Genomic DNA, 19,964 nt, shown 5'->3' on the forward strand with positions numbered 1-19,964 from the left:
ATGCCCTTTATCTCAAAAGTAATGTTTCATGACAGTCGAAATTTGAAAGAGCATATCTAATCGAATATTTGGCGTAGAAAGATAATTTTGGTATTGCCATAAAGCTGAGACTTTCCTCTTTACAGACAGAAAAATGTATTTCAGGGTCAAAGTGACTCAAAATGATGGAGCAGGTCATAACACAGGTCAATGCAGTGTTTAGCTTTAAACTGTATGAAGACATGGATAGCACTAGGACCGCGCAGCCGTGTGTCAGCTGATGGACGCAGCCAGATATATGCGTCTCGTTGCCCGCAGCTTTTTCAGCTTGTTGCGAAAACGGATGTTCAGCTGTAACAGTTACAGGCCCATGTCTGCAAACCAACGACACACGGTCACATTTCAACACAAAGTCCGCTTCACTCGAGCACCTCTTCTAGGTCAACACAAGGTACGAACATCTATGTATCTAAAATGAGCTCCTGTGTCGTGTTAACGTTGTCCTCTCTTGTCGAGGTGAGCCGTTGGAAGGTGTTAATGTTGTGTCTTTATCCGCAGCAGCAAAGATGGAGTGTGAGTGGAAGCCAGACGAGCAGGGACTTCAACAGATATTACAGCTCCTCAAAGAGTCGCAGTCTCCAGATACGTCCACGCAGAGATCCGTCCAACAAGTATCCTTTTCTTTAAAGCCAGATATGGTGTTATAACACATGTTTTTGTTAGTTGTTACTGCTTAATACATGTGAGTTGGGCTCAACAGGCTAGCTGTAGATAGCTACCTGGGTGGTGGTGACCGTTACAGGCAGGTACGCAGGTGCTGACTGGCTGGTTCGTCTCTGATAAGCTCAGCATGCTAGAAAAGCAGGCCCTGAATTACTCATGTCTGGGGCATTTATAACATTACAGATTGGTATTGTGAATCAGTAAGGTGTAAGAGGTATACACTAGGAATTTGCTTTGGTTTTGTTGGTGCAAATAAGCAGTATAATAACAAAAGAATAGATAAAAACGTTAGAATAAAATAAGAATTAAAAAAAATGATTGTGCAAGGTTAATATAACAGTTTGCTACTCCAGCAGTTAATCTCCTCCATATATATACACCATCACTTTGCATTATGCTCCAGATTAGCACACACAAAATAATAATAATAATCAGTTTATAACATGATATTTATTTTATATTTGAGTATTAGATATAATTTTATATGTGCAATATCAGAAATTATATGTTTCCAAATCAAACAGATAAAATCCTGTGTGTTGTAATGATTCTGTAATGCTAATTGTTATTATTGATGATAGAAAAGTGTCATCATAAATACAAACATTTTTTTATTTATTTTGCACAATTTGAGATCACACAATCATATCAAAAAAAAAATAATAATCAGTTTATAACATGATATTCATTTTCACATTTGAGTATTAGATATAATTTTACATGTGCAATATCAGAAATTATATGTTTCCAAATCAAACAGATAAAATCCTGTGTGTTGTAATGATTCTGTAATGCTAATTGTTATTATTGATGATAGAAAAGTGTCATCATAAATACAAACATTTTTTTATTTATTTTGCACAATTTGAGATCACACAATCATATCAAAAAAATAATAATAATCAGTTTATAACATGATATTCATTTTCACATTTGAGTATTAGATATAATTTTACATGTGCAATATCAGAAATTATATGTTTCTAAACCAGAGTTTGAACGATGAGTTAAAATTCTGTGTTGTAATGATTCTGTAATGATAATTATTATTATGGATGATAGAAAAGTGTCACCATACATACAAACATTTTTTTATTTATTTTGCACAACTTGAGACTACACAAAAAAACAGATACAAAAATACATAATATACAGTGCAGGACAAAGCAGAAGCCTCCACCTAAATAGTGTCAGAATTTCACAATGTCATAGAGAAAACAAGATTAATCTTAAGCCATTTATAACATTAGAGATTGGTGTATTATGAGAATCAGTAAGTGTAAGGTGTAAGAGGTGTACAGGAGGAATTTGCTTTGGTTTGTTGGTGCAAATAAGCAGTATAATAACAAAAGAATAGATAAAAACGTAAGAATAAAATAAGAATAAAAAAAATTATATAAACAGATAGTGCAAGGTTAATATAAACAGTTTGCTACTCCAGCAGTTAATCCCCTCCATATATATACACCATCACTTTGCATTATGCTCCAGACCAGCACACATAACAAAACAATAATAATAATCAGTTTATAACATGATATTCATTTTACACTTGAGAATTAGATATAATATTACATGTGCAATATCAGAAATGATATGTTTCTAAATCAAGCAGACAGTCGTTGAGTTAAAATCCTGTGTTGTAATGATTCTGTAATGATAATTATTATCATTATTGATGATAGAAAAGTGTCACCATACATACATACAAACATAAAAACAAACATTTGTTTATTTGTTTATTTATTCTGCACAACTTGAGACTACACAATCATAACAAAAAAATACATAATATACAGTGCAAGAAAAGGTAGAAGCCTCCACCTAAATAGTGTTATATAGAAAATGTTATAAAGAAAACAAGATAAATATACAGAAATAAAATGATAATAATTAATAGTGATGACAAACAATTAGGACAAGATGTACAGTATATAATAACAACAATAAATATATAAAAAAAGACAAGAAATGTGTGTGAACACATCAGTCTCCAAAGAAATGTCTGAGTGTTGCACTAAAATTTCTACTCTAAACTTATGTGCACAGACCATGATGCATAAGCATTAAAATGACTGGTTTTAATAAATGCACTAGCGTCTAAAAAAATTGCAATTCTCTAGTCACAGGACAATTTAAAAAAAAGACATTTGGAAATCTATTCAAATCTAATCAGAGATATTAAATTTAAATATAAATCCTCTGACAAATTGACTTGATAAGCATTAAACACAAATGAAAAATTTAAACCTGGATGCGGCTACATTTATTCCAGCTTTCAATGTCACATTTGCTCCATCACACTCCACAGATAACTGTTTGGATCATTTGACATTAGAAGTAGATATGAAATGCAGTGGGACTCGCAAAACCAGACATGAAAGCTGTCTGGAAGATATGTGGTTGTGGTTTAGTAATTACAGCTGTGTAACAGTTAAAGTGCAACATAAATCAGCACTGTTGTCACCGCATACTTTTTGTCTTGGAGAACAATTAGTAGCTCCATGCTGCTAGCCCTTATGTCTTTTGTCTGGCTGCATGCTGATCCTAAATGATGCCGCTTATGTAATGCTTCATATGCGCCGCCACATTAACTCGTAGACGAGCTGCTGCTATAGCCCTCAATACGCCATATGTCTGGGTACGTACAGTATTCAGTCCCGTCATATGACATATTTATGACCCCCATCAACCACACACACACACACACACACACCATTATACTGTTACATTACACCACCACTTGACCATATAAACGTTTGCCCTTTCTATATATCTTCAGATGATATTGATACCATGTAACAGACTGCAGTGCTAATATGCTCCTAACCTTGTAACATGCCATACGTACACAGTTAGCACCTTGTCTTCCTCAACCACTTTTCCCAGAGACTTGAGCAGCTGAACCAGTATCCAGACTTTAACAACTATTTGATATTCGTTTTGACCAAGTTAAAATCAGAAGGTAAGCTCTCCGTCTGTCTGTGTCAATGTGTCCTTTTGTCGTGTCTGTGCTGTGTTCCTAGATCATCCGACGGTACTGGACAGCGCGTACGTCAGACATGTCATTTTTATGTAACTGCCGAGTGACAGTTCTGTTTGGTCGTGACTCGGGTGACCCAATGGCATCTTTGCCACAGATGATGTGGCACTCTGAATATGGGTCACTCTAAATTTAAACCTAATTCCTGGCAACACTCAACTCTTGGCTTGACTGTCGGCACAGTAGATGACCGAAATGTTAAGTGGTGTTAAGACTTTTTAGGATGCTGTTGCACTTTTGCTCCCAGTTCAGATGCAACAAGCCACAATGAATAGAATAATAAGTCTGGCTGCTAGTTAGATACCAATTTATAAGGAAAATACATTGTGTAAATAATATGGATGTCAAAGTTAATACGATAATAACGCGTTAACGCAAATTTGTTTTAATGCCACTAATTAAGATATGCTAGAAAACCACAGGAATCCATTGGTACCATCCATGTCATACTAACTTGTTGCGAAGGAGGTTAAATAACGCTCCAAACTTGCGCTAAATTTTGGCGAGGAAAAACTGTCATGACCATTTTCAAAGGGGTCCCTTGACCTCTGACCTCAAGATATGTGAATCTAAATGGGTACCCACGAGTCTCCCCTTTACAGACGCCCACTTTATGATAATCACATGCAGTTTGGGGCAAGTCATAGTCAAGTCAGCACACTGACACACTGACAGCTGTTGTTGCCTGTTGGGCTGCAGTTTGCCATGTTATGATTTGAGCATATTGTTTTATGCTAAATGCAGTACCTGTGAGGGTTTCTGGACAATGTTTGACATTGTTTTGTGTTGTTAATTGATTTCTAATAATAAATATAAACATACATTTGTATAAAGCAGCATATTTGCCCACTCCCATGTTGATAAGAGTATTAAATACGCGATTAACTATGGACAATCATGCGATTAATCACGATAAAATGTTTTAATCGATTGACAGCTCTAGTAAATAATTAGAATTTCATACGAATAGTCCTTGTTGCCATCCGTCATTTCAGTATCTAGTTTTGCTCTTTGCATTTTCCCAGTTACAGCAAGACTGTGTTTATGTTCTGCTGCTTGCATGCTGGGTTGAATGAAAAAGAATGTGAAGACAGTAAGATCCTGTGATGAACTAAAATGTTATTTTATAATTCATTTATCTGTCTTGTCTCCATCCCCCCCTTCCAAGATGAACCAACGCGGTCCCTGAGTGGGTTGATACTGAAGAACAATGTGAAAGCCCACTATCAGAACTTCCCTAATGGCGTGTCTGATTTCATCAAGAGCGAGTGCCTCCAAAACATCGGAGACTCCTCCCCCCTCATCCGGGCCACTGTGGGTAAGTTACATCCTCTGGAGTCCACTGAGTGTGATGGCTTTGCTTTTTAACATGCTGCGTGAAACGATGATCACTCATCATAACTGGCGTGTTCATATTTACAACAGAAAAATACCCACCCTAGTATTGTAGTGTAGGACTGTTAAAAGCAGTTTTTTGGGGATGTACCTTGCGTTATTTGTCCCTCGTAGTTCTCTGGTGGTGTACATTTGTTTATTTGCTGACACAACATACTGTCACATTGAACACATAGCTGAGTACATCAATTATTTAGGAAATGTCAATTTGTCAGTAGTTGCAGTAGACAAAGCAGGTTAAAGGATTGTGAGAATGCCAATGCAATAAATTACAAATCAAAATATCTTCTGGATTGAACATTGAATATTGATTACATATCATGTCAATTTGTTTTTGTGACAATGCTAACTGAATGCATATTTACATGGAGCATATCCCTACAAATGGATTATAAACGTATATTGTGAGTCTGCATTTGAGTGATTCTTGCGTATATTCTTGGATTTGTTTTAATCACTAGGAAAGCAGTGTGTGTGCATTCTTAGTAGTTTAGTCACCCCGGTGTCACTAATGGTAAATCCTTCCTGTCACAGGTATCCTCATCACCACCATCGCCTCCAAGGGAGAGCTACAAAACTGGCCGGAGCTTTTACCTAAACTCTGCCTGCTGTTGGATTCTGAGGACTACAACACATGTGAGGTGAGGATAAACACACAAAGAGCATTAAATATAAGGAAGAAATCACTGGATTTGATAAATGCTGCAGCATCTAACAATCTATAACAAATAAATAACAAATAAATGCAAAAATAAATAGATACATTTAAATAAAAGGGAAAATTAAACAGAAGAGTAAATAAATAAATAAGTGAATTAATACAAAGGTAGATGAATAAATAAAAAAGCAAATTAAAACAGAAATGTCAATTTATGTCACATTTTACTAATTAATTAATGGCTACATTTATTTTTAATATTATGTTTGCTACATTTATTGACATATTTATTCATCGTGTCATTTATTTATTTATTTTTGATTTTAGCAGGTTCTGTCCTCCATATAAATATGGATGTAAAATTGAATATATATAAATATGTATCCCCTTTCACTGCACTGGGAATTGTCAGGATTTGTCCAGTATATTTGGCAGTATATATTGGCAGTATATGGCAGTATATTTTAGAGATTACCAATGGCTTTATGTGGATATGATGGTAATGCTATTGTTGTATTATAGGGAGCTGGCGGTACATTTGGTTTCTTAAATATTATTAAGTTCTTCTTTTTGTCATAGCTGTGTGTGTGATTGTACATTTGTGATCATTATAGCGCAGTAAGTAGGCCTGTCTGGGCACACAGCGCTGCCTGTCTGTTTATTTGTTTATTTATTTATCGGGGAAAGGGAGGAGAGCTGGGTCAGCTATAATAAAGCAGCATCTGGATAGCATCCTGCTGGCCAGATGAGCTAAAGGCAGCCTCACAGCTGGAGCTTCAGCCACAACTGCAGATTATTCAACATGGAATCATTTATTCTCTTTCTATCCTTTTAACCAGAAAACCATTATGACCTCATTTCCTGACTTGACGCACATCATCACTCAGAATAGCTTTTTTAATGTGCAAAAAAAAACACAGCGTTGTTCTGTTTTATAATGCAAGTTTGTTCTAGTCCATCATTACCGAGAACGGCCGTGCTTGTCACATTTTTTAATACCGTTATCTCAAGATCACAAATTAATTAAGTTGTTATCTCAAGAAAACAAGCTTTGTTATCCCGAGATAATTAACTCGTTATCATGAGAAAAACAAAAGGACGTTACCTCTTATTACTTAAAGTTTAGGTCAAAATAGCTGACGGTAAATGCATTAGATCAAGCTGACGGTGACCGACTTGGTAAAGTTAGCGGAAGGATACACGCGTGACTACATCCGGTTTTCAAAATAAGGTGTTAGCAAAGGTACAAAATACATATATGGAAATAAGATTAAATGGATTATATACAGAAGAAGTATAAGGGCGCCTTCACAAGCCGACATTTAGTCAGCTTTAATCAAACTCTGGTGTGGTTCGTTTGGGTGGTTGTCAACGCAGTATTGGTACTCTTGTGTGGAACAAAACTACCGGTCCAAGACCGCTTGCGAGAGGTGGTCTCGAACTGTTTCCAAGTGAATCAAAGCGCCGGCTGCCTGTGCGGGTATTTGTTGAGATGGACACATGTATACGACAGGTTAGAGGATTGACCTGATCTGCAGAAGTCTGATGATGTTTGCTTGACATCTGGGCCAAAGAGAACATACAGAATATGCTAAATAAAATCCACGAAAATAGTGATGTTTATAAAGATAAACTGGGGGAGAAGGGATTCTTGCCGAGTCAAATTGAAAAACCTTTGACAGCATCAATGTCTGCGATTCCCTGCAATTCCCTGAAGTAGCAGTTCTCGTGACGAAAACATAAATTCGCACCTCAGTAAACGCCCCTCAGCTACTTATTTTTTTTATTTGGTCCGCTTTGATTTGTGCACTGTAAAACCAAACCAGACTTAATAGAAAATTGAAAGTATCAATTTAACTCTGATTCAGACTATGGCTTGTGAAAGCGCCTTAAAACATACCTGTGTCCTTAGTAAATTAAAAACAAAATACCACTAAATTGTGAAGGAAATGTTATTCTTCTTTGATTTTTGGTTGCTTGAAGAAATTAAATGAATATTTCCTGACACTGACATGATACTTTTGAGTATCTCTGACTACATACAGACACTAAATCAGACATTTTCACTGTGTCAATTTAGAGATATTCCAAAATAAAAGTCCCATATTTTTATTGGCATTAAAAAAGAACTGCAAGCACGGCGGTTCTCGTCTTCTACAGTGTTATACTCGTCAGTACTTGATTGCATCAAGTAGAAGTGCTTGACGTCCTGAGTTCTTGATCACATCAGCTACAGTTACCACATTGAAATGGTGGATTTTTTGCAACGAAAATTACAATGCAGTAGCTTGTAGTGGGTGTCGGATCATCTGATCTGTGTAGTGGTGCCGCACCCATACTCACATTAACTCCTTGGTCGTTAATGTGCTGTGGGCTGCATGTGCCTGTGACATCAGCCGCTGTAGGGAAGGTGGATACATTACACTGGAGAACACACACATGTTAAACTGTCACGTAAATGCAGCTGTGTTGAAGGGCAGGACATGGCAGGATTACTCATCACCCCTTGCAGCAGAAATGTCCATATGTTTCACTGTATTATCTGAAATTTAAGGAAGAGGTGTGACAGAAAAATGGCTCTCCTCGTGGCACCACAGCCGGCCGGCCTCTCTTTATAAAGCTCATTCAGAAGCTGAGATTTAGGTCAGCTATTTACTGCAGAGGATCTTGGAAGTGTATGTGTGTGTGTACAAGGCTTAACACTGAACAGCGACCAAATGCAGCAACTCCTCATAAGGCTCACTATGATTTTGAAAAGCAGCTTGGAGGCTGGAAAGCTCCTTAGCGCCTGATGTTGAAGATGGTTAAGTTGGTGCTGGATGAAAAAAAGTGTCTTCTAATCTTATGATAAAAGATGCAAAATATATATTTATACAGTATACGCTTGTTCTGCACTTTATATCCAACGTCATCATGGTAGGGACTGCCATTGGTCTTTTTTATGCTGTTTCTATCAAGTGTTATTTACAGCCTGACTGAGCCACCGGTGTGGCTATACGCTGGAGTAATGGCTGTGGTGAATGTTCCAAGTAATGTTAATGGCAGTAATGATACTTCGAAATTGATTTAACTTTTACAAGAGGTGAGGTTTTAGATTTAAAGGGGCAATAAATATCGGCTGTTGGCACACCAGATAGGTATTTTTGTGAAGCTGAGCTTGTTTTATAATGTAGGAAGTGGACATTATTGGACCTAAAATATATGGAGCTGCTATCATGTCACTTAAGGTAATGTTTTATTATACACTGTACACTGCAGGACACTGTACCTGCAACCTTGTGGCATTTGTGTCAGGTGGAACTGAGTGTTGAGACACTTATTCACAGAGGCTTCTCCTTGATCTACCGTGGCTTGTGTTGTACCTCATTTGTACGTTGCTTTGGACACAATCCAAATGAATATAATGTATTAGACTGAGCGTTTACTACACTTTATGCACGTTGGCTTGGAAAATTAGTAATAGTTTGTTGTTCTTGCTTAAACATATTTTATACAGAAGAGTTAAAACGTATGTCAGAGTCTGCAGATGTGCAAAAACCAGGATGGACGCTAGAGACAGCAAATATCCATGATGTGCCAAACACATTTTTTTTAAGGTGCTGACTGTTGCCATAGAGACCCTTAAATAATCCACACCATTACTGCCACCCGCACTTTGATATCTATTTTGGGAATATGTTTGATGACTGCCAGTGTACGGTTTCGGAGCAGTGTGCAACGAGAAACATGTGAATGCATGTTGGCCTTGGTCCGTTTGATCAGTCGGACACATGTCCTCTGTGTTGTGCATTTACACTGTATGTCACTGTACGCCAGATGATCCTCATCACTCATGAGGATCATCACAATGCCTGCTGGTGTCGGGCGGATAAGAGAGGGTTGCATACGTGGTATAATTGGAGGGTGTATCGTATAATGTATACTGTGTTATCTTAAGTCAGTGGTATTTCATTGTCTTTTTTTTAGGGCTGACCTGAATGCTTCTTAGCTTCAAAGCTTTGACTGTTGCCATGGTAATCGACCTCCAAATCAGTATTCGAATGCTTGTTTTTTTTGTTTTGTAATAAACTATGTCATAATAATGTATAAATCCCAAAACAGCCCATAAAACATTATTCATTATTCAGATTCAGCATTAATTATTTATTAGTTATTCAGATGGATATCGCTGTTTGTTGTGTGTAGAGGTGCGTGTGTGTACAGTAGTGCGGCAGCGGCACTGAAATGGGGGAGATGGAGACAGACAGAAGAACATGTCAGCCTGCTGTGTCGCGCCGCGGAGCTTCGAATACCTTTGAATATTTCTCACCGAAGCTTCGAAGCCCAAAAATGGTATTCGGGGAACCTGTTTATATACTCTTTTTCAACATATGCATGTACAAAAAAGTACATGCATTTCTGTCATAGATTTAGGAGTAGAATGGACATTCCCATTCAAATCAATGTAGCAGGATGGTCAGAGCAGGCGTTGTAGTGGGCTGACTTCCGTATAAACTAAACCGATTTGCAGCAAGTCGCACGCAGACTCACTGAGGTGAGGTTTTGCAGTAACGACGACTAAACGAGCAGTGGAGTAGTAACGTTACGAAGCAATTTATTTCTAAAAAACTAAACCCCAGCTCATCACCTTGGTAACATCAGCAGTTGCAGCTATACCATAGGTCCTGTCTCGTTTGAGCCCTGTGCCACCACACTGTACCCCTCTCTACATGCTCTATAAAAAGACAGGAGCAGGTGTGTTGGATGCCGAGTGTAACGTTGGGGGTGCTTTATATAGGTTTTGCCTAAGAGCAGTTTTACTGTTGTGATTAATGGCCACTAGAAGGTGGTTGCGACGGTGTTGTGAGGATCAAGTTGACGCTCCAGAGAGCAAACGATCATATATGAAAACGCTTTGTTGCCTCAGTGCTCGTTTGTACCGTGTCATTCAGATTTCCAGAGCGGCAGTCTGAAGGAACTGTTTAGTTGACTAAATGCAGACCTACTCTTTTCCCCCTGGCTCGCTGCCATCTGCATGACTTACATTCTCGCGTTTAATGACCTTCCACAGCAGGACTTGAAGGGAGGATTACATTTTAGATGCTTCAGTGTCACTGGAATTCTTGAAGGCCACTCCCATTTCTTTGCCCTTCTCTGTTGACACACGGGTACACAAACCTCTACATTACATTTTGACGTCGGTGGGAGCGGCCTTGTGTCTGGTTCCATAAGTTTTCACGTGGGATTAGATAGAATGGAGCTACATTTCAGTATATTATAGTGTTTCCAGAGCCCCAACCTGATGCTGCATTATTCATTCATTCATTTGACAAAACAAAACATAACTATTATAGCATTCTGCTTTTTTGTATAGACTGGAAAATGTAAAGATGCTACATAACTGTTTACTTCCAAAAGGGGGCAGCATTATTGATTAATCTGATGATTATTTTTCTCGATGTATTTATAAAATGTCGGAAAATTAGGGCTGCCTCTTCTTATTCGATTAGTTGACTAATTGGTCGTTTTGGTCTTAGCTGACTAAGATTTCTTTTGTCGATTATAGCTCGTTCACACTACACAACTTTAGCCCTAATTTTCTGCTCCCTGACAGTTTTTGGAGATCCCAGACAAAAGCCTCAGATCAGAGGCACATCGGCGTTTGCTCGCCGCTTGCACAAAGACGCAAGCCGAGAGGCTCGTCAATGCATCACAGACATATTCCTGGAATGTGGGGAAACCGGTGGAAACAGGCTATTTTGTGAACATGTGACTACGACAACATCAGCAATGTGTCTCCCGTATGGTATCACATTATTTACCGTGTGTTTCTCATGTGTTTTCGTTACAAAATGTAGTTTTATCGGGGATTCCTTCTTGTGAAAGATCTTGTAGTGTGTGACCTCCTGTCGCCAGTCAGTCATGTAGTGTGAAAACAACAATGAATTCAAGTCTCCTGATTACAACACAGCAAGTTGTGTAGTGAGAACTGAACAGTGATCTGATGACTTTGAAAGTCGTGTGAACAAGCCATCAGTCATTTTTTATGCTTTTTCATGCTGAATGACTTATTTTCTAAGAAACATATGAGCACATCTCTGGTAAACACACGATTTAAAGTGGTGCTTTTGTGTGATTCGTTGTGGAGAAACTCAGTTTTACAGATCTGTCGATTAAATCAACTAATCGATTAGTCGACAAAATCTTATTGAGTGTTAGTCGACTAAGAATCTCTTTGGTCGAGGACAGCCTTTCAGAAAACTGTGAGAATGCTGTTCATAATTTCCCAGAAAGCAGCGTGACAACTACAGAAAATGTTCACATTTTAGTAGCTGGAACAAGCTATTTTTTGGGGCATTTCTTCTTGAAAATTTACTTAATCAACTATCAGTTATTGTATTGAAATGAAATAGAAATCTGGTACTCATAGTATTTTTTATGTCACCAAAAAAAAAAGCAGTCCTATTCATTTTACACTACCGTGCAAGGTGAAATTGAGTAATCCTGTATACTAGTAATGAGGTAAATGACTGTGTTCAGCTTGGTTACGTTTGTCTCTTTGTGACCTTGACACGGTCTCCTCCTCACACCCTCCTCATCTCATTTCATCCCCTTTAGCTCCCCCACATTTTTTTTTGAGACCATATTCTGTATCTGTCATCTGAAAGGAATGCTGACAAGGGAACGGTTGCCATGGAAACCCATTTCAGACACCGTCGGTGTCTGTCAGCGCCGTGCTGTTTCTTGTATCTGCTTCTCAGGCTGCATTTTTTGTGAGAGGCACTGAAGTCTGCAGCATATTGTGAACATGCATACTAACCACCAGTCAAGCAGCTAGTATTAAGAGAGAGACGGTGTGTGTGTGTGTGTTGTGTATGTGTGTGTTGTGTTGTGTGTGACTGCTTGCCAACTGTTTGAAGGTTATTAGAGCAGAAGGGGATGAATCCTATTGAAGATCATGGATGAGGGAGGAGGTTGAACACATTTTTGAGCACTCTCACTGTGCGAAAACTGGAACAAGATCCTCTATATGACCTGTCCTTATGTAAAGTCACATTACGTGTATTAACTGCAGAGCCTATAGAATATGTACATGCAGTATATTAACAATATGTTGCATAAATGTGACATCAAAGAAGCTAAACAGAAATCAAAATCCATTTTCATCCTTTGTCTATAGCTGCAATCGAACCTGCCATTAGATTGCAAGAGAAATTCCTCTCATTATTATTTTTAGCCACAGTATCTCAGTAGTTTGGGGTATAACCTGCCTAACTTCCTGGTAGAATTACAGAGTTATGATCCTCACATTCTCCGTGTTTTATCCCTCAGGGAGCGTTTGGAGCCCTGCAGAAGATCTGTGAGGACTCTGCTGAGATCCTGGACAGCGACATACTGGATCGTCCTCTGAACATCATGATCCCCAAGTTCTTGCAGTTTTTTAAGCACAGCAGTCCGAAGATAAGGTATCAAGTTTTCTTCATAAATGTTCTATTTTTAGTGACAACAAAGTTAAATATCAATCGTGCCTACATCAAACATGCCTCTCTAGAACTAGGTTAACGAGTAAATCTGTTATTGCTACATTATTGGGTTAGAAGATCTATGGCATTGCAATTAAAAGTTCAAAGACAGATTAAAGGTCTATGTAACTGTACAGTTGAAGTTTCAGTCTGTCGTAGTGCAACAGGCCTGTTGAGAGAGCAAAATACCTCCTCATATCTGGGGGTTAAATCAGTGGTGACGGAGCAGACAGGGGCTGCATTCATAGCGTGCGACATGTGAGGAAAACGTGTTTGTGTGGTTCTTAAGTGGCGCTTATTGTGTTGCAGGTCTCACGCCATCGCCTGCGTTAATCAGTTCATCATCAGCAGGACTCAGGCTCTCATGCTGCACATCGACCCTTTCATTGAGGCAAGTATGACTGTAATGCATCCTTACACGTTGTTGTCTTTTTGTGTCAGTGTGTATAGACACAAATATGCACATAAACACATCCTGTATATGCACAATGAGAATGACCTCCCTTCCCTCAGGCCACTAGCAACCGCAGTGACTCACTGCTCACTGAGAGTCTGTGGTTTACCTCTCAGCTTTGTCCAAGCTTTGTTTTAAATCCCTTCTTAAAATCCTGTGTTATTTAAAAGCCCATGTGATATTATGTAGTCTTTTTCCTGGCCTTTTAAATCGTTTTGGCGTTTCTTTATGTATTGATTTTATTGCTGAATGTGCTGTTCATATTTAGGGCTTGGAAGGAGAGATACAGAACATTAACTTGCTAGCCTACTATATATCCCAGGGTAACATTTGTATATAATATTGTAACAAAATACCTAGAGTTTTGGTGCTTTTAATAGCAACATGTACCATCCTTAAAATGTCAAGCAGTAATAAAATTGCAAGAGGCTGAAATACATAATGGTTACAGTTACAGAGATAGGATGTCGGCAGTAATGCTGGAAATGGAAACTTGGATTTCTGTTAAATTACTACAAAACAGATAGCAGAATACACTTAAAATATTGGTCCAGGATTTGTCCCAGTGTATTTATATCACAAGTGAATGTAATGTGATATATTACTGTATTGACTTTGCCCCACCTCGTTCATATTCATTCCAGAACGCCCTGTAATTTAATGCTGCACAATCATTATTATTACTGAATGTGGTAGCAATTGTTGTTTTGTTGTGCAAAGAAGACATGTGACCCTGGTGTCTTTCTGTCCTCTGTAGAACCTGTTTGCACTGGCGACAGATGAGGAGCCAGAAGTGAGGAAGAATGTGTGCAGGGCTCTCGTCATGCTGCTGGAAGTCCGCCTCGACCGACTCCTGCCGCACATGCATAACATCATAGAGGTGAGTGAGTTAGGGGAGTTCTAGAGAAAAAGAGTAAGGCTCAGTTAAATACTGGTGTAAAGAAGAAGAATGAATATATGTATTTGAAGAATAAGTCTGGTGATTTTCTATATTTATATACATCTATTTCAATATTTTTCTTATTGTCAACAATTCCCATATAACACAAAAAACATTAATGCTCCCTGATGTGTTTTTAAATTTAGAAGCCGCACCGTCGCACTGGGTGTCATGTTCCTTATGATAAACATAGGCACTGTAGTTTAATTCGAGTCCATCCCATAAACACCAGGGTGCCATAAATACTTGCTTGTGCATTAAAATGTATGTCCTCAGTAAGCACAAATGGGCTTGGGGCTAAGTGTCACAGATAAGGTCGGAAAGTTAGAATGTATTGAGAGACTATAGCCCCGTTTCGACAGCAGGAACTTTTCCCCGGAACTAAGAACCTTTTGAGGAACTCTTTGCATTTCGACCGCAGGGTCTAAATTAAGTTCTGGGGTCTTTTTACCCCCAAAAAAGGCCCAAGTACCAGAACTTTTGGGGGTTTGCAGGGATGACCGTTGCTGATTGGTCAAACACAAACACAGTGCCGCTGCTTCAACTCGTGTACTGCTTCATTCATAAAGAAGGGAGTACTCTAGTATCGATTTGGGACAATTTTAGGACGAGGGGAGAGCATTTCTCTTTGTTTGATAACATTAAAAGTAAAGTTAGGCTCTGCTGTCGGCTTCCCGACTCATTTGATAATCGGGTACACTGAACTGCAGGCTACAGAGTGTGTTTACCGCTGCAACCACCAGCCGCCCTCGTACCGTGTCATGTTGCTTTTTCATACGTCAGCAGACTAATTTGCCTAATCTTCGCTGGTCTTCAGACCGCTATGGAAACACAGACAACAATGGGCTGAAGGAACCTTTTTAATCCTTTAAAAGCAGTTCCTGGACTAAAATTACCAGGAACTTGTTGGTGGAAACTCGGCTAAACGTTGGTTTTGGCTTTTCATGGGATGTGTTGATAATAACAAAAATAGAATATCACCACTCTTCTTCTTTAATGATATAATAATACGCCCTGTGGGCAGACGTGCTTGTGTTAGGCTGCAGATGTAGTTGCATTTGTATTTTTTAAGAATGAAATATTACGTTCTGTAAATGTAAAGTATATAATATTGAATGTCCCTTTCTTTCATCACAGTACATGTTACTGAGGACTCAGGACCAAGATGAAAACGTTGCCTTGGAAGCCTGTGAGTTCTGGCTCACTCTGGCGGAGCAGCCTGTGTGCAAGGAAGTGTTGTGTGGACACCTCTCCCAGTAAGATTACTCACAGATGTTGCATACAATTCACAGACTGACACTCCAGTGGTCATATTGAAAGCTGTTGATTCATAGCAACCTTGACAGTAAGTTAGTGAAGACCTTGCACTAGGATGATATTTTTCTTCCTCGCATCAAGACGTCTGATTAAGAACCCTGACTGTTGACCTCAGCTGGAACATCTGTCACCACACTGTCACATTTAACTGCATCCACAGCAGGAATCACATGTGAGTGATTGCTTGTGAGCTCGGACCTATCCTTGCCCTTTGTTCTCATCATTTTTCCTTTGGCCTCTTCTCCAGGCTCACTCCGGTGCTTGTCAACGGGATGAAGTACTCTGAGATTGACATAATCCTGCTCAAGGTCAGTTTATATAGCCTAATATTTGTACCTGTACTGCAGGTGAGAGGATGAATTGCCCCGTGAATCAGGATGACATACAGTTCAATTAAGGGGTTTTGCGACTGTGTGGTATACAAATACATGTGAGTTTTATTCATTTTAACACAAAGATTTGCAGATGTTGGTACCGCTTTGATGGCGATTTTGTTTTTTGTTTGGTAAAAATAATGTAGCAGCAACATACTAGGGCTGCAACTAACGATTATTGTCATTATCGATTCATCTGCAGATTATTTTCTAGATTAATCGATTAATTGTTTGGTCTGTAAAATGTCAGAAAATAGTGAAAAATGTCAATTCCAGTTTCTTAAAGTCCAATGTGATGTCTTTAAATGTCTTGTTCTGTCAGTCCAGAACCCCAAAACCTCACTTTAATATGATATAAAACAGATAAAATGTCATATTTGACAGCCATGACTGGCTTTTTTTTGCCATTTTTGCATGAAAAATTACTTTTGACAATTAATCGATTTTCAAAATAATTATTAAATTATTATTATTTTTCTGTCGATCAGCTAATCGATTAGTCGACTAATCGCTGCCGCTCTACAACATACATGACTTTCTTCCATCCCGTACATTTATCATCAGGGGGACATCGAGGAAGAAGACGAGGCCATTCCGGACAACGAGCAAGACATCAGGCCGCGCTTCCATCGCTCCCGCACAGTTGCCCAGCAGCATGAGGGCGATGGCATCGAGGAAGACGAAGATGACGACGATGACATGGATGATGACGATGATACCATCTCTGATTGGAACCTGCGTGAGTTCAGTGGCTGTGTGAATGGAGCTGTCTAGATCTCCCTCCCAACGTTTGCCTCCGTAATATCATCACCATCTCCCGTTGTCTTTACTAAGAGCTAAGAAACATGCAGTGTATTGATCGCTTGTCTTTGTGTCTGCTGTACCTGTGATGTCTGTATGATGTTTGTCTGCACACTTCTATGTTTGTATGTATGTCTCCCTACTTTTCACCAAACATTAGGTAAGTGTTCAGCTGCGGCGTTGGACGTGTTGGCCAACGTGTTCAGGGACGATCTGCTGCTGCACATTCTGCCGCTACTCAAAGAGCTGCTCTTCCATCCAGAGTGGGTAGTTAAAGAGTCTGGCATCCTAGTGCTGGGGGCTATAGCTGAAGGTAAGGAGGGAAAGAGGAAGAAGTGGAGACAAAATATGGGGAGTAATGCCCCCCACCCAGAATTTATGATCAGAAGAAATGACACGCGTTCTTATCCCTGTCTCCAGGCTGCATGCAGGGCATGATCCCATACCTGCCTGAGCTCATTCCCCATCTCGTCCAGTGTTTGTCTGACAAGAAGGCCCTGGTGCGTTCCATCACCTGCTGGACGCTGAGTCGCTACGCCCACTGGGTTGTCAGCCAGCCCCCAGATACTTACCTGAAGCCTCTAATGACGGAGCTGCTCAAACGTATTCTGGACAGCAACAAGCGTGTGCAGGAGGCTGCTTGCAGGTGAGTAAGAAGTCCTGATAAAGCCATGTCACTTTACAGCACATTAGGAACCCTGCTGCACTTCATTTGGACCGGTGTCACCCACACATTTTTCCTTTGGGTGTTGAGATGCAACCCCTGCAGTTTTTTTTACACATTGCTTGCTGTATGATGTTTTCTTCCCTCTTCTCTTTCTAGCGCCTTTGCCACTTTGGAGGAGGAGGCTTGTACAGAGCTGGTTCCCTACCTGGCATTCATCTTGGACACACTGGTGTTTGCCTTCAGCAAGTACCAGCACAAAAACCTGCTCATTCTTTACGACGCCATCGGAACACTTGCAGACTCAGTGGGACATCATCTCAATAAACCGGTATGCAGAAATAGAGGAATGTACTCAGTCTCTCATGTTCCGTAAACGAGCATTAGAAATCCCCCATGCTTCCTAGATTTGTTTAAACGTATGGGTGAATGCATTAACGTCTGTAATGATCATACCCACTCATTAGTTGCCCACTGTGTTTGTGTAAAGACTCATTTAATCCGTGTTATTTGTTAGGAATACATCCAGATGTTGATGCCTCCGCTGATCCAGAAATGGAACCAGCTGAAAGATGAAGACAAAGATCTCTTCCCGTTATTAGAAGTAGGTCTCTGATGTGAAGCTACTGCCTGCATAAATCATTTAGTTGATAGTGAGTCAGTTCTTTGATGATAACCGTGTATGAACAGGCCACTGACTGTATCTACCCCCTGCCTGCCTTCCTCAGTGTCTGTCGTCTGTAGCCACCGCCCTGCAGAGTGGCTTCCTGCCCTACTGTGAGCCCGTGTACCAACGCTGTGTCAACCTGGTCCAGAAGACGCTTGCTCAGGCCATGGTGAGTGTGTACACACACACACACTCTCTCCCTCTCTCAATACATTTGTACTATTTTCCTGTATATATACAAAAGTAACACATTTGAGCTGCTGAACCTCTATGTTCTTGACAGTACCCGCTGTACAGCCAGGCTAAACTTGCTGCTTTTCTTTATTGTTTTTATAAACAATAAATCAAATTAAAAGGCTGCACGGTGGTGCAGTGGTTACAGGTCACAGGTTCAAACCCGGCTTGGGGCCCTTCTGTGTGGAGTTAGCAAGTTCTCCCCGTGTTAGCGTGGGTTTTCTCCGGGTACTCCGGTTTCCTCCCACAGTCCAAAGACATGCAGGTTAATTGTTGACTCTAAATTGCCTGTAGGTCTGAATGTGAGCGTGAACGGTTGTCTGTCTCTCTGTGTCAGCCCTGTGATAGTCTGGCGTCCAGGGTGTACCCCGCCTTCGCCCAATGTCAGCTGGGTTAAGCGTTTACGGATAATGAATGAAATCAAATTAATAGGTGTTTTATGAAAGGATTTGCTCGCAGTGACAAAGCCACAGAGGATTATTACCTGACTTCCAGCTCTACAGAGCATCTTTCAGCTCATTGTTTTGGTTTTATGGCCATATTAACTTTATATGGTGATTATGTTAATGTGTTTACAGCTTGTTACTCTGCCCCAAGTAGCCACATAACATACATCAATGCAGGTTTAATGTACAGGTATACCTTTAATCATTAACACAGTGGATAGGACATGTAGTTTCAGAATAGTGAGCTGACTTCACTTAAACACTTTTAACTTTACTTTTAATTCTTAAGAAAGAATACAGAATAATTCGCCCACCTGGCGTGAACTTGTGTGGATCTCTGGCATAAACTAATATTCATCAGTTTCTATTCATTCATTCATTTTTGCTCCTGCTTGAGTATTTCTTTCTTATAGTACTCTCCATTTCTCTCTTCGTCTCTCACTCACAACCCAACAACAGCACCACTGCACTCCTCGTAGTAACTTTAACTTTATATCTCAGGTTTTATAAGTAATTATAATGTAGTAGTAAATAACTAGTAGTTATTTGTGTTAATTTAAATGAACTCTTATCCTCTTTTCTACCATTCTTCACTCTTCTAGCTTTATCAGTCACAGCCAGACCAGTATGAGGCCCCTGACAAAGACTTCATGATCGTGGCTTTGGATCTCCTCAGCGGACTGGCTGAGGGTTTGGGAGGCACCATTGAAGAGCTGGTTGCTCGTAGCAACATCCTCACCCTCATGTACCAGTGCATGCAGGTGAAG

General features: G+C 39.6%; 1 protein-coding gene across 5 annotated transcripts in view; it reads left to right on the forward strand.

The window, feature by feature from the left end:
- Positions 1–282: 282 nt before the first annotated feature.
- tnpo1 (transportin 1) overlaps positions 283–19,964 on the forward strand; it is a 28,635-nt gene continuing 8,953 nt past the window's right edge. For 4 of the 5 annotated variants that reach the window (XR_005204503.1, XR_005204502.1, XM_037753759.1 and 1 more), the window contains exons 1-17: positions 283–429; positions 534–650; positions 3,592–3,667; positions 4,914–5,063; positions 5,675–5,781; positions 13,110–13,243; positions 13,610–13,691; positions 14,512–14,634; positions 15,832–15,950; positions 16,259–16,319; positions 16,950–17,124; positions 17,347–17,499; positions 17,607–17,832; positions 18,010–18,181; positions 18,368–18,454; positions 18,579–18,686; positions 19,800–19,958. Coding sequence is in view for 3 of the 5 variants with exons in the window: in XM_037753759.1 (XP_037609687.1) it covers positions 546–650; positions 3,592–3,667; positions 4,914–5,063; positions 5,675–5,781; positions 13,110–13,243; positions 13,610–13,691; positions 14,512–14,634; positions 15,832–15,950; positions 16,259–16,319; positions 16,950–17,124; positions 17,347–17,499; positions 17,607–17,832; positions 18,010–18,181; positions 18,368–18,454; positions 18,579–18,686; positions 19,800–19,958 (2,037 nt within the window). In the remaining 2 variants the exon portion in view is untranslated. Of the gene's footprint in view, positions 431–533; positions 651–3,591; positions 3,668–4,913; positions 5,064–5,674; positions 5,782–13,109; positions 13,244–13,609; positions 13,692–14,511; positions 14,635–15,831; positions 15,951–16,258; positions 16,320–16,949; positions 17,125–17,346; positions 17,500–17,606; positions 17,833–18,009; positions 18,182–18,367; positions 18,455–18,578; positions 18,687–19,799; positions 19,959–19,964 lie in introns of all 5 variants that reach the window. The other variant, XM_037753760.1, reaches the window with a different exon arrangement.

The sequence above is a fragment of the Sebastes umbrosus genome, chromosome 19 (genome assembly GCF_015220745.1).
Source record: "Sebastes umbrosus isolate fSebUmb1 chromosome 19, fSebUmb1.pri, whole genome shotgun sequence".
Classification (NCBI taxonomy): Eukaryota; Metazoa; Chordata; class Actinopteri; order Perciformes; family Sebastidae; genus Sebastes; species Sebastes umbrosus.